At 38.3% G+C, this 16,034-nt stretch overlaps 1 protein-coding gene across 1 annotated transcript; it reads right to left on the bottom strand.

Annotated features, from left to right (window-relative positions):
• Positions 1-4,193: 4,193 nt before the first annotated feature.
• On the bottom strand, positions 4,194-5,078 carry OR8K63 (olfactory receptor family 8 subfamily K member 63). Its single transcript, NM_001390445.1, has one exon. The coding sequence runs from the start codon at positions 5,076-5,078 to the stop codon at positions 4,194-4,196; it is 885 nt and encodes a 294-aa protein (NP_001377374.1).
• Between the last annotated feature and the right edge of the window lie 10,956 nt (positions 5,079-16,034).

Raw genomic sequence — 16,034 nt, 5'->3', positions numbered from 1 at the left:
TCACCCATTCCAGTCCATTTCAGTTCGCTGATTCCTAGAATGTTGACATTCACTCTTGCCATCTCTTGTTTGACCACTTCCAATTTGCCTTGATTCATGGACCTGACATTCCAGGTCCCTATGCAATATTGCTCTTTACAGCATCGGACCTTGCTTCTATCACCAGTCACATCCACAGCTGGGTATTGCTTTTGCTTTGGCTCCATCCCTTCATTCTTTCTGGAGTTATTTCTCCACTGATCTCCAGTAGCATATTGGACACCTACTGACCTGGGGAGTTCCTTTTTCAGTATCCTATCATTTTGCCTTTTAATACTGTTCATGGGGTTCTCAAGGCAAGAATACTGAAGTGGTTTGCCATTTCCTTCTCCAGTGGACCACATTCTGTCAGATCTCTCCACCGTGACCCGCCCATTGGGTGACCCCACGGGCATGGCTTAGTTTCCTTGAGTAGGACAAGGCTGTGGTCCTAGTGTGATTAGATTGACTATTTTCTGTGAGTATGGTTTCAGTGTTTCTCCCCTCTGATGCCCTCTTGCAACACCTACCATCTTACTTGGGTTTCTCTTACCTTGGATGTGCGGTATCTCTTCACAGCTGCTCCAGCAAAGTGCAGCCACTGCTCCTTACCTTGGATGAGGGATATCTCCTCACTGCAGCCCTTATTGACCTTCAAAGTGGGATAGCGCCTCTAGGCCCTCCTGCGCCCAGGCAGCCACCACTCCTTGGACCTGGTGTTGGTCCTCCTGGCCGCTGCCCCTGGCTTCGGGCGTGGGATAGCTTCTCCCGGCTGCCACCCCTGGCCTCAGGCGCGGGGTCTTGGGATAGCTCCTCCCGGCTGCCGCCCCTGACCTCGGACTGGGTAGCTTTTCTCTGCCATTCCTGTACCATTGCAGCCTGGCACTCTCGGCCGCTGACCCTAACCTCGGACGTGGGGTTACTCCTCTTGGCTACAGCCCTTCAGGCATGGGGTTCTCCCAGGTTCTGCCCCTGACCTCGGACGTGGGGTAGCTCCTCTCGCCCGCGCTTAATGCGCCAGTCGCAGCCACTGTCGCGCTTAGTGCGCCGGTCGCAGCCGCCAATGCACTTATATATAGTCACAGTTTATTGTTTTCAAATCCAGATATTAGATTCTTCTACTGTTTTCTGTTATAAAAGTCACACATATTCACTGAAGATATCCAAAAATATTAATTTAAACATTTTCATGTTTTTAGAAGCTATCAATATGTAATCATCATTTTACTGTATCTTTGTCCAACATACATTTTCCAAAAACCAAAATTTTTCTGCATATATTTAGAATGTTTATATTCAGTACATATTTTTCTTAGTAATTTTAAAAAATCAACTATATAAATTCCTTACATTTTACCTCACTTGAAAGAGTACTTATGATTATTTTTTATTCCAATAAATTATTTTAATTTGAATTGGATTGACTATATAAAGAATTTAATCCATGATGGTAAAAAATGTGTTTAAACTATTATGCAAATAAACTTTCATGAGTGTTAAAAATACTAAATATAACCAAAGAAAGTGGAAATTCAGAAGGGTTAGGAGAGTTCACAAGACATAATATTTATATAGTGGTACTTATCTTACTACACTTCCACTAGAAACATACTATAGAACAAATCATGGAATTACCTTCTGTTGCTTCTTATAAGAAGAATTATCAAATTGACCTTAATAAAAATATATCATAAGCTCTTATGAACCAATATTGAGGAAAGTCACCCCATGAAAGAGACAGCAAGCCTAATTCAGTATAGAATAGACCACTTATGTAAAGATGCACAAATATTAAACAAGAAATATTCTTGATCTTCACAGAGGTCAGGAAATGTAACAACCTCATGAAACAAAGGTCCATATAGTCAAAGATATAGATTTTCCAGTGGTCATACAGATGTAGGAGTTGTACCATAGGAAGGATGAGCGATGAAGAATTGATGCTTTCATATTGTAGTGCTGGAGAAGACTCTTGAGAGTCCTTTGGACTGCAAGGAGATCAAACCAGTCAATCCTAAAGGGAGTCAACCCTGAATATTCATTGGAAGGACTGATGCTGAAGCTGAAGCTCCATTACTTTGGCCCCCTAATGGGAAGAGTAATCTCATTGGAAAACATCCTGATGCTGGGAAAGATTGAAGGCAAGAGGAGAAAGGGGTGGTGGAGAATGAGGTGGTTAGTTAACATCAATGACTCAAAAAATATGAGTCTGCTCAAACTCAGGGGGATGACAAAGGACAGGGAAGCTTGGCATGCAGCAGTCCATTGGGTCTCAAAGAGTCAGACGTGACTTATCAACTGAACAGCAATATTAAACAAAAAGAAGCAGTTAGGAATCAAAATCTCCAAAAATTATAAATACACAATTGAAAGTATCCATGGGAGACCTCAAGAGATTTATTTTTTCTGCATCACTGAGATATAATTGACTTACAGCATTGTGTAAGTTTGTGGTGTACAATGTGTTATTTGATACTCTTATGCACTTCAACATGATTACAACTTAGCATGAGGTAATACCTCCATCAGTAGAAGGAGGAGGGAGTGGCAGAGCATAAGATGATTAGATAGCATCACTGACTCAATGGACATGAATTTGAGCAAACTCTGGGATTCTCTTGTGGCTCAGTGGTAAACAATCTTCCTGCCAATGCAGGAGATGCAGGTTCGATCCCTGGGTCAGGAATATCTCCTGGAGAAGGAAGCGGCAACCCACTTTGGTATTCTTGCCTGGGAAATCCCATGGAGTGGAGCCTGGCTGGCTATAGTCCATGGGGTCGCACATAGTCGGACATGACTCACCAAATAAACAATAAAGATGGGATAGAGTGGCAGATAGAGAAGCCTAGCGTGCTGTGATTTATGGGGTTGCAAAGACTTAAACATGACTTAGCGACTGAACACCACCAACAATACCTCCATCGTATTACCTTTCCTTTTGTGATGAAAGTATTTAAATATTGCTCTCTTAACCTTCAGATATACAGTAAAGATTGCTAACTATAATCAAGGAAATTGATCTTAATTGGAATGTCCACTGGTACAGAAAATGAACTGATTGAAATAAAATATTGTGCTGATTTTGTAGGTTACTGAATTGCGGAGTGTGCTGAGTTAATAGGCTTTCTAAGGCTCATGTATGAAAGTAACTTCACTGATGAGAACAGAGCAGGACACTAACCTCCTCCATGCGGTATGGAAACATGTGTGAAAGTTCAGATAATTGCTGAGGTCAAATCATTATGCTACACTGAGCATCCTTGAAACCACAACATGTTTAACTTTTGTGTTGTGTTCTCAGTCATGTCCAATTCTTTATGACCCCATGGAGTGTAGCCCACCAGGCTCCCCTGTCCATAGAATTTTCTGGCAAGAATACTGGAGTGGGTTGTCATGTCCTTTTCCAGGAAAGTTTAATTTTTCATATGCCTTAGAAGTGTATGGAGGCTCAAACAGATAGATGTTCTTACAAAAAAACATATGCACATGCCCAAACACACACATAGTCATGGGGAAGTTTATTCTAGTAGTTGAGAAAAGCAATAAACATTTAAACTCACTTTTTATCTACTATTCTTCCTTTCTTATTGGAAAAGACCCTGATGCTGGGAAAGATTGAGGGCAGGAGGAGAAGGAGATGAAAGAGGATGAGATGGTTGGATGACATCATGGACTCAATGGATATGGACTTGGGTAGACTCCAGGAGTTGGTGATGGACAGAGAGGCCTGGCATGCTGTGGTTCATGGGGTTGCAAAGAGTTGGACACGACTGAGTGACTGAACTGATTCTTCCTTTCTCACACACAGCATATCCACTCTCCTTACCTGCTTGAATACTCTGTAGTTTCCTAATCAATTCTCCTGTATAATGACATTTACTTAATTATATTTATGATTAATCTCTCTCACTCAAAGAAGGCAGATTTTTTCCTTACTTTGTGTGCTAGTGTAGGTACAGCACATAAATGTGTTACTGGCACAGAAAAGGCAATCTCTAAAAAGTATATTGAACTTATTTGTGTTCACTATTACATTTAAAGACACACAGAGAAATGTTTGAAGCCCAGAATAAAAATGATAGGAATCATATTGTACATAGGCTTTAAGAGGAAATGTTATAAAGCTTATTCCACATGTTTTGTAGTGCATATTTTACATCTTTGTTCCTCAAACTTTAGATCAAGGGATTTAACATGGGGATAACAAGGGTGTAAAATATAGATGCCATTTTATCAGTGTCAAAGGAATGTCTGGACTCTGGTTGCACATACATAAATATCAAAGCCCCAAAGAACACTGTGACCACTGTTAGGTGGGATCCACAGGTAGAAAAAGCCGTGTGCCTACCTTCAACAGAGTTCATCCTGAGAATGGCTACAAGGATGAGCAAATAAGACATAAGAATTATTGGAAGGGAGAGGATCACATTAACACCTGCGAAGATCAGAATGATCAGCTCAATTTCTTGCGTATTTGAACAGACCAAAGATATCAAGGGGAGACAGTCACAGTAGAAATGACTGATAACATTATAGCCACAGAAGAATGAATTAAAAAGCTTTATGGTGATCAACAGAGATACGAATGTGCTATAGACATAGGGGATTGCCACCAGCACTTTACACACCCTTTGTGACATGATGACTGTGTAGAGTAGAGGGTTACAAATGGCCAAATAACGATCATAAGACATTGTTGCCAGAATAAAAAGTTCATTAGTAATGAACATGATGAAAAAACCCATCTGTGTAGCACACAAATAATAAGAGATTTTATTCTGACCCACAACAAAATTTACCAACATTTTGGGGCCCACAGCTCTTGAGTAACCCAGATCAGTAAGAGCCAGGTGCCTGAGAAAGAAGTACATGGGTGTCTGTAGCCTGGAGTCCACCTTAGTGAGGATGACCATGCCCAAGTTGCCCACCACTGAGATCACATAGATGATGAGGAAGAGCCCAAACAATGGAGCCTGCAGTTCAGGGCGGTCTGTGATTCCCATGAGGATGAATTCACTCAGCACTGTTCTGTTGTGTTCTTCCATTTTATCAGAAAACATAGGCTGGATAGAGACCTCAGAGTAGTAAAAAAAAAAATTAAAATCCTGGTGATTTTCTTAGCATTCAAAGTTAATATAAATATAATAAATTTAATTTTAAAGTTTAGATTCTATTAAAATGACTGCCTCCTGGAAGTAAAGCATACATTTAAAGACATAGAAACGGTTACAGAGATAGCAATACAGTTGGAGAGAGGGCTAGGTTTGTCATTTTCCAGTGAGAAAAATTAGTTCCCCAAAGAGCATTCAATAATATCTTGAGGCTGTTTGATTGTCACCAGTGGAGGAAGTGTGCTGCTGGCTCCAAATGGTTATAGCCCAGTGACACTTCTAAATATGATACTGTATTATGGTATCCCCCAACCAGAAAGAATTATTATGCTTCCCTTGTGGTTCAGATGGTAAAGAATCTGCCAGCAATGCAGCAGACCTGGGTTCAATCCGAGTCGGAAAGATCTCCTGGAGAAGGGAATGGCTACCCACTCCAGTATTCTTGCCTGGAGAATTCCATAAATGGAGGCGCCTGGTGGTTAGAGTCCATGGGGACACAAATACTTTCACTTTTACAGGCTTTCCTGGTAGCTCAGATGATAAACAATCTGCCTGCAATGTAGGAGACCCTTGTTCAATTCCTGGATTGGAAAGATCCCTGGAGAAGGTATAGGTGAATCACCCCACTTTTCTTGGGCTTCCCTGGTGCCTCAAATGGTAAAGAATCTGCTTGCAATTCAGGAGACCTGGGTTTGATCCCTGGGTTGGGAAGATTCCTTGGAGAAGGGAACAGATACCCATTCCAGTATTTTGGCCTGAAGAATTCCATGAACAGAGGAACCTGGCAAGCTACAGTCCATGGGGTTGCAAAGAGTTGGGCACAACTGAGCAACTTTGCCTTCACTCAAATGCCAAATGGCTAATTTTTGGCAAACACTGACACATGTGTAGATATATAGATTGATATAAAAGTAGATAAAGGAAGCAGAAAGGGAAAGTATTGACATAACCTTTATTATGTAACAACTTTTTAATTGTATATTATATGCTATCAATTCTGTAACTATAAATCTTTAATTTGTAAGCTCTCTAAGATGCAAGTGTGTTTTCATGTGTACAATTATGTAAGTTAGTTCAGGTGTCTGGCATACATTATAATGCACCTGCATCCATGTAGCTGTGATTTTTTTGTACTTACTGTACAGTAGTTTGTACTATAATACAGCATCTTTATTTCTATCCCACGATATCTGGAAGCAAGTGTACAAACAATGGTGATGGGTGCTATAAACCTATTAAAGCTCAATACTGTATAGTCAATTGCATTAGTTGGGGACCTAGGGTAACTTTGCTGATGAAAAAAGAAAGTGTTAGCTCCTCAGTCTTGTCTGACTCTTTGTGACCCCATGGACTGTGGCCCACAGTCTCCTCTGTTCATGGGATTTTCCAGGAAATAATACTGGAATGAATTGCCATTTCCTTCTCCAGGGGATCTTCCAGACCCAGGGATCGAACCCCCGTCTCCTGCATTACAGGCAGGTTCTTTACCATCTGAGACACAAGGAATCCTACAGACAAATCAAACTTGCGAACATTCTCTCTGAAGGAAACCCGTTATTATGTAGAGGACTTACTGTAATTATAATTGTACTTACATAATTACAACATAGTATAACATAATCATGTTCTAATTGCATGAATTTTTAAAATCCTATTTGCAATTGTGTGTAGACACATTTAGTAGTCCCTGTATTCAAACATATTTATGTGAAAGACCTTATGTCTACTGATATAGTACAAGATGAAATGATTAATATTCTTGACTAATACTGGACAGAGGTGTAAAAGTAAGGAAATTCTATCAGAACATATTAGACATTGGTCTTCATATAAGAAAATTTTAAGAAATATACATAGGTTGATATAATCTGTTATTCCTATATTTTGGTATATATAAAGGAATAATTTGACAAGTGTAAATTTTGTGAATATATTTATATACATCAGCAAAATCAACTGTTTCTTGAAGGGTTGCTGTGAAAATAATCAAAAATAAAATATAAAATAAGATATTCATGGTACCTGAAACACCCTCAAAATCAAATACATAGGAATTTTTTGTTGTTTGTTTTCAACTTCTTAGTAGAGACAGCAGGTTACCTAAAATAGATTATGCTTACCCAGGTACATATAAATTCATTTTTTGTGACTTAATTTTTTGTCAGGATTATCATGATGATTAATAGGTTGATACCTTGTTCAGGTAACAGGTCCCAACTCTGTGACTACAAGGGGACTGTCACTTCTTTTGAATAATTTATGGACTATCTTACCTCATATATGTAATGTATATTAACCTAAAAATTTGCACATTTCTTCCCCCAAGAGTATTTTCAGTATACCTGACATATTCCAAGTTGTTTCTAATGTGTAATATATATCTTGTCAAGGAGGAACCAAAGATATTGTAAGGAAACTGAGCAAATCGAGAGAAAGTGATGTCACTGGAATTTGTTTTACATAATGAAATTTTATAAACATTACTTTTGATAAAGACATTGTCCACCTTATATAAAAAATGTTTTAAATCACTATATTATACAATAGGATACTAGCAAAATAAAATACATGTATGTGTTAGTTGCTCAGCCATGTCTGACTCTGTGACCCCATGGACTGTAGCCCACCAGGCTCTTCTGTCCATGGGATTCTCAAGGCAAGAAGACTGGAGTGGTTTACCATGCCCTTCTCCAGGGGATCTTCCAGACCCAGGGATCAAACCCAGGCCTCCCACATTGTTGGTAGATTCTTTACCATCTAAGCAACCAGGGTCTACCCTTATATATATACTCTTTGCTGCCCCATGAACTGTAGCCCACCAGGATCCTTTGTCATGTAATTTCCTAATTACAAACAAAATAGTAGTGTCAGGAGTTTCTGAATAATTCAAAAAATATTTTATTAAAAAACAAAAATATTTTAAAATGTTTGCAAAACCAATACAATATTGTAAAGTTAAAAAATAAAATAAAAAAAGAAGTAGATATAAGAAACCATGTATTTCTGAAGACACCTAATAAAGAGATTTGCAAAACGGCAAAAAATAAAAAATTATAAATATGTTTAGGAAATAAACACACCTCAAATAAATCTTGTGTACAAGGCTGTGAGCTTCTGATATTATGTCCTTGCATTAATTTCTTATGTCAGAAATACTAAGCTACAAGTAATTTTTTTAAATTAATGAAAGAAGGCATATAAGTCTTGTTTAGGTGCAATTTTTGAAAGGCTAAGGAATAAATAATTACACTGGCAAGAGCTGATTTTCCTGTAAGATAATTAAGGACTGAAAAGCTTATTCTTAACAACATCAGAATTGTATGGAAAGCATCAAATTACTTTTTCCTATTTGCTATCTGTGCTGATTATCTGATGATTCATTTTAAAATCATAGTCTTTGAGAAAATTACATGTGTTTTCTGTCTGATTCCACTGGAGACATGCTGTACATTATATTATCACCATAACATTAGGCAAAGTCCCCTAGGCTCCAAAAATTACTTTTCACATCTCAATGCAAGGGGGAAATCCCCATTTTTCTCATCAAAAGATCAGGAAAAAAATTGTGCATTAATTTAAATGTTCATTAAATGTACAATTTTTGAGAGAAAACTAAGAAAAGCTCAGAATCAGTAACTAAAGATTTGGGAAGACAATAACCTGGAAGTTGATTACTTGCCACTTCATAATTCATCCATAATTTATATATATATAAAATTTCTTACTCTTTCACTTCAGTCACTCAGTCATGTCTGACTCTTTGCAACCCCATGAACCACAGCACACCAGGCCTCCGTGTCCATCACCAACTCCCGGAGTTCACTCAAACCCATGTCCTTTGAGTCAGTGATGCCATCCAGTCATCTCATCCTCTGTCGTCCCCTTCTCCTCCTGCCCTCAATCCCTCCCAGCATCAGAGTCTTTTCCAATGAGTCAACTCTTTGCATGAGGTGGCCAAAGTATTGGAGTTTCAGCTTCAGCATCAGTCTTTCCAATGAACACCCAGGACTGATCTCCTTTAGGTTGGACTGGTTGGATCTCCTTGCAGTCCAAGGGACTCTCAAGAGTCTTCTCCAACACCACAGTTCAAAAGCATCAATTCTTCAGCGCTCAGCTTTCTTCACAGTCCAACTCTCACTTCCATACATGACCACTGGAAAAACCATAGCCTTGACTAGACAGACCTTTGTTGGCAAAGTAATGTCTCTGCTTTTGAATATGCTATCTAGATTGGTCATAACTTTCCTTCCAAGGAGTAAGTGTCTTTTAATTTCATGGCTGTAATCACCATCTGCAGTGATGATGCACCTTACTCTTTAGGCTGTCTTATCTCTCAGTTTTGTCCTTTCTTATATGAATTGCCATGCTGAAAAAACTCTTAAGAGTCCCTTGGACTGCATGGAAATCAAACCAATCAATCCTAAAGGAATCAATCCTAAAGGAAACCAACCCTGAATAGTCAATGGAAAGACTGATGCTGAATCTGAAACTTCAACACCTTGGACACATGATGCAAAGAGCTGACTCATTGGAAAAGATGCTGATGCTGGGAAAGATTGAAGGCAAAAAAAGAAGAGGGTGGCAGAGTATGAGATAGTTGAATAGCTTCACCATCTCAATGGACATGAATTTGAGCAAACTCCAGGAGATAGTTAAGGACAGGGAATCCTGGCAGGCTATAGTCCATGGGATAGCAAAGAGTTGGATAGAACTTAGCAACTAAACAACAAATTCACATATTGAAGTCTTGATATAGAACATAAATATTACATAAGCATTGTGGCACTGATGTTTCAAAGGTGGTCATCAGCAGTGGTGAAAATATTTGTATATTAATCTAAAGAAAAAGGGGAGCCGTCCTATTCCGATTGTGCATTAGATAACAACCTGTTATCAATAACAGGATGCATACAGAAGTCAATCAGAAATCTTGATATTTTGATATGCTTGGTTGTAGAATAAGTGCTGTATTGCAAATTGCCAAACTACTTGTATATTGGTAAAATATGGTACCACATGAAATATACTACCTGCTTACCTGTCACAAAAGGTGTGTCTTGGCCTGTCCATGTGTTTCAGAATATGCATAGCAAGAGCAATTTATGGGAACTTTTTCACTCTCTATGTCTCTCCCTGAGGAAATGATAAGCAATTTTGTGATTGTCCCTGAGGCATTGGAAACCTTAATAGAACCTAGGGAGCAGGTGTGTTTATTACTAATCCACAATGATTTGTATTCCCCCAAAGTGAGTAATGGAGAAGGAAATGGCACCCCACTCCAGTACTCTTGCCTGGAAACTCCCATGGAGGAGCCTGGTGGGCTGCAGTCCATGGGGTTGATAACGGTCGGACACTTCTGAGCAACTTCACTTTCAATTTTCACTGTCATGCATTGGAGAAGGAAATGGCAACCCCCTCCAGTGTTCTTGCCTGGAGAATCCCAGGGACAGGGGAGCCTGGTGGGCTGCTGTCTGTGGGGTCGTACAGAATCAGACACGACTGAAGCGACTTAGCAGCAGAAGCAGCAAAGTGAATAAGATTTATTTGTGTGTTTTTCCTCTTAGTTAGCTTCCTGTTGATTCTGTTTCTCTGGTGTACTCTGATCCCACCAGATAGGGATCTGGAATAATGTAATTTACCTGTACAACAAGCCTGTCAGTATTCCTATCATTCTGTAATGGTCTCCTCAAGTGGATGATGCAAAGGGGATCTGTTGAATCACTGTCTTATTGTGTTGCATAAACCATGTAAACGAACTAAAAATAATAGTACATTGTGCATATGCAAAATGTTTTCTTTCATATTTCTTTCTTCTTATTTATTTTTAATATAGGGGATTACTCTTTTCATTGCTGTGCTGTGCTCAGTCACTTCAGTTGTGTACGACTCTATCTGAATTTTCATAAAGTTGATTGCCCAAGAATAAGTTTTCATTTCCTCAGCTGAATGCTCAAGAGCAATTGGTATTAAATATACCCTTTGAACTCTGATGCAGTTCAATTTATATAGTTTACTATGATAGCTACTAATTTTGATATCATGATCTATAAACTCTTCTCTAGTTCTATAACAGAGAACAAACCTGCCTCCATATCACATATTCCTTTAGCTTTGAATTATATTCTCTGTTGCCTGTACTTAGTCATGTTGGACCTACCCCTTTTTGAAAATGAATTTGTATACAGTCTGAAATATATCTAATAGCTCCTTTTTAAAACTCTGATGTTTAAAGGTACAAAGAGTGTAACAATGGTCTTGCTGGAGGTTGGCATGAACATTATGACCAGATCTGTGTGGACTTCTGCAAGAACACAGCATTCCTGCACTGAAAAGTTTGCAACAACCAGCCACAACCCTTTCCCATTTATTATTAAAGAAGCCTGAAGTCTACCTCTGTTAAGATGATTCTTTGGAACATTAGTCTACCATCTTCTCCATTTGCTGGCTTTCCTAATAAACTCACTATTCCTTGTACCAGCAACTCCTCTCTCGATGTATTGTCCTATTCTGCAGTACAAGCTTAGGCTAAGTAACAATTCTGGGTCCCAGACAGAGATTTTGCCCTATATTGTTCTCTAAAGATTTTCTGTCTTACATTTTGCATTTTTCTACTTTTAATTAATTTGATTTGCAAAAGGTTTAGATAAACATTATTTGCTGTTTGTTTCCCTTTAGTTCAGTTCAGTCACTCAGTCATGTCTGACTCTTTGTGACCCCATAGACTGCAGCACTCCAGGCCTCCCTGTCCATCACAAACTCCCGGAGACCACCCAAACCCATGTCCATCGAGTTGGTGATGTCATCCAACCATCTTGTCCTCTGTTGTCCTCTTCTCCTCCTGCCCTCTGTCTTTCCCAGCATCAGGGTCTTTTCAACTGAGTCAGCTCTTCACATCAGGTTGTTTCCCTTTTGAATGTCTAATTCATCTAGCCCCATTTTAAAATAGACTGTCTTTCTTTTATTGAATGACCTTTGCACATTCATAAAGAATTAATCAGATTTCAAGGGCTATTTGTGAGTTTTTATTCTGTTCTGTTGATTTATATGGCCATCTCTCCACCAGTACCAGCAGTTTTTATTACTGTAGCTACGTAGTAAGATAGTAAGTCTTAGCACAATGAGGAGTGGTCATTCTTTATTATTCTACATTTTAACATGTGTTGGGCTTCCCTGGAAGTTCAGATGGTAAAGAATCTGCCTGCAATGCAGGAGACCAGGGTTCAATCCCTAGGTCAGGAAGATCCCCTCGAGAAGGGAATGACAACCCAGTCCCGTATTCTTGTCTGGAAAATTCCATGGACAAAGGAGCCTGGTGGGCTACAGCCCATGAGGTCGCAAGGTCACTCTTCAAATTTAGTTATTTACGGTCCTTGGTCTGTCATACATATTGTAGTATAAACTCATCTGTGTCTATAGAATATCTGCTGAAACTTCACGGACTTTGAATTAAATCTATAGATCACTTTAGAGAGAACTAGGATCTTTACCACATTTAGTCTTTCAACTGTAAACTGAGTATGTTTAACATCTCATTCCAAACATCTTTGATTTTGTTAATCAGTATTTTGTACTTTTCAGTATACAGATCTTCTTAATTTTTTTCTTCGTTCCACAAAAGTATTTCACTACACTTGGGTGATTTCCAGGTTTGCTTAGTTTTTGCCTAAGTGTTTCATTTTACTTGAGGTGAATTAAATGGTATGTATGTAAATTTATTTTTTTTAATATTAAACTTATGATAATTTTCAGGGATTAGCTAATCATTAATGCATTATTATTTATACATATTGCTAGATTAAATCTGTTCAATTTTTGTTTAGAATTTTTGAATATCTATTAAGACTTGTATTTTTTCTTAATATCTTTTCTTGTTTTTTATACTATTGGAAATCATCGATTTAAAAGTTGGAAAATGCAATAGATTTTTTTGTTGTTTGGCTCCAAAATCACTGCAAATGGTGATTGCAGCCATGAAATTAAAAGACGCTTACTCCTTGAAAGGAAAGTTATGACCAACCTAGAAAGCATATTAAAAAGCAGAGACATTACTTTATCAACAAAGGTCCATCTAGTCAAAGCTATGGTTTTTCCTGTGGTCATGTATGGATGTGAGAGCTGGACTGTGAAGAAGGCTGAGCACCGAAGAATTGATGCTTTTGAACTGTGGTGTTGGAGAAGACTCTTGAGAGTCCCTTGGACTGCAAGGAGATCCAACCAGTCCATTCTGAAGGAGATCAGCCCTGGGATTTCTTTGGAAGGAATGATGCTAAAGCTGGAACTCCAATACTTTGGCCACCTCATGCGAAGAGTTGACTCATTGGAAAAGACTCTGATGCAGGGAGGGATTGGGGGCAAGAGGAGAAGGGGATGACAGAGGATGAGATGGCTGGATGGCATTACCGACTCAATAGACATGGGTTTGGGTGAACTCCAGGAGTTGGTGATGGCCAGGGAGGCCTGGGGTGCTGTGGTTCACGGGGTCGCAAACTGAACTGAAGTGAAAGAAAAGAAGAAAATCAGTTATTTCTTTTTCCTCAATATCAAGTAGTCAGTGCACAAGAACCTGATTTGAGGGAGTTATTTTTAATATACATTTCTATCTGAGATAATCCTTATTCTACAATTTGTTGTAAAGTGTTTCTTAGTGTACACACATGAATTCATACATATATTTATATATATATATGTTTAAATTACACCTCATATTTCTGACTTAAAACTCAGATTACTGTTTCAAATACAATAGTAGGGTTGTTCAAGTTTCTTTTGTATTTGTCTTTTTCTAGTATTCTAGTGATCTTTTAAAATCGTTTCTGTATTATGTAATTAATAAATATAATTGACATTCAAAATACTCTATCAAATTATTCATTTATGTTGGTAAACCATTCATTTACCAACTCCTATTTTTTCAAGTATTCATATTCTATTAAAAATTGGAAAACTTCCTTAAATAAAGTTTGTGTGTGTTTGCTAAGTTTCTTTAATCATGTCAGACTCTGTGTGACCTATGGCCTGCAGCCTGCCAGGCTCCTCTGTCCATGGGTTTTCCAGGCAAGAATACTAGAGTGGGTTGTTGTGCCTGCCTCCATGGAATCTTCTTGATTCAGGCATTGAACCTGTCCCTTACACCTACCTGCTTTAACCCGTGGGTTCTTTACCACTAACGCTATTTGGGAAGCCCAAATAAAGTATGGATTCACATAATATTGAAATAGAGAGTAACTTGTAGAATGAATGAAATGTGTTGGAAACATATGTGAATCTGAATTTTTCCCTTTTTGTACATCATTTTAAGGGGACTTTCATATAAAGCACACGGACTGATTTTAGAAAAGGTATATTGCATTATGCTTACTCAAGATTTTTTTCAATTCCAGATATTAGACACTTTTCTTTATCATAAAAGTTTGCAATTATTTATTAAAGATATTTTGGGAAGAACATATAAGCAAATTTATTAAATTAAGCATACTGATAATCTCAGCAGCCATCAATAACTAAAATTAACATTTCACAGTATCACCGTCCAATATACTGTTCTAGGAAGATAGTTTATGTTTATAAGTAAATATTTCTTAGTTATATTAGTTTTCATAATTAAAAATCAACTATAAAAAACTTATTAGTAATATTTATTTTTACAAGATAATATAACATAATTTTAATCCCAATGAATTTTGTTTATTCAAATTTATTTGACTGCATTAAAAATGTTAATAATTTAAAAAAATTTTTTATTAAAAATATTTATTTATTTTTAGCTGTTTTTGGTATTCATTGCTGCATGCAGACTTTCTGTAGTTGCAGCAGGTGGGAGCTTCTGTTTTTGTGAAGCACAGGCTCTAGGTATTCTGGCTTCAATGATTGTGGCACAAGGGCTTATCTTATCCAGAGTATGAGGGATCTTCCACAACCAGGGATCAAACCTGTGTCCCTGGCAATGGCAGGCAAATTCTTAAGCACTGGACCATCAGAGAAGTACTGATCACATGCAAAATTTTAGTCCCTGACAGTGGCTGAAGGAAAGAATCTAGTCCCTCTATGAAATAAATAAAAACCACGAATGTTAAAAAATACGAAAAGTAAACAGAAATGTGGAGAGATTTAAGAGTCTCTTGATGAAAGAGAGAGAGAACAGTAAAAAAGTTGGGTAAACTCAACATTCAGAAAACTAAGGTCATGGTATCCAGTCCCATCATTTCATGGCAAATAGATGAGGAAACAGTATTTGGACAGGAGGGGCACCAACATCACTGCAGATGGTGATTGCAGCCAAAATTAAAAGATGCTTGCTCCTTGGAGGAAAAGCTATGACCTCTCTAGACAGCATATTAAAAAGCAGAGGCATTACTTTTCCAACAAAGGTCCATCTAGTCAAAGCCATGTTTTTAGCAGTAGTCATGTATGGATGTGAGAGTTGGACTATGAAGAAAGCTGAGTACCAAAGAATTGATGCTTTTGAACTGTGTTGTTGGAGAAGACTCTTGAAAGTCCCCTGGACTGCAAGGAGATCCAACCAGTCCATCCTAAAGGAAATCAGTCCTGAATATTCAATGGAAGAACTGATGCTGAAGCTAAAACTCCAATACTTTGGCCACCTGATGTGAAGTGCTGACTCATTTGAAAAGACCCTGATACTGGGAAAGATTGAAGGTGGGAGAAGAAGGGAATGACAGAGGATGAGATGGTTGGATGGCATCACTGTCTCCATGGACACGAGTTTGAGTAAACTCCTGGAGTTGGTGATGGACAGGGAAGCCTGGAGTGCTACAGTTCATGGGGTCACAAAGAGCTGGACATGACTGAGCAACTGAACTGAACCTGAATGGCAGTTTGGAGGAAGTTAGTACAGGCATCATAACATGTACATCAATTGTTACATGTCACGCTATACTTTCACCA

This window comes from Bos taurus, chromosome 15 (assembly GCF_002263795.3).
Source record: "Bos taurus isolate L1 Dominette 01449 registration number 42190680 breed Hereford chromosome 15, ARS-UCD2.0, whole genome shotgun sequence".
Lineage (NCBI taxonomy): Eukaryota > Metazoa > Chordata > Mammalia > Artiodactyla > Bovidae > Bos > Bos taurus.
The sequence above is the reverse complement of the archived record's forward strand: the minus strand, read 5'-3'. Positions and strand labels throughout refer to the sequence as shown.

Bases quoted from the DNA above. Each gene is read 5' to 3' on its own strand.
- OR8K63 (NM_001390445.1), bottom strand. From the start codon at position 5,078: ATGTTTTCTGATAAAATGGAAGAACACAACAGAACAGTGCTGAGTGAA.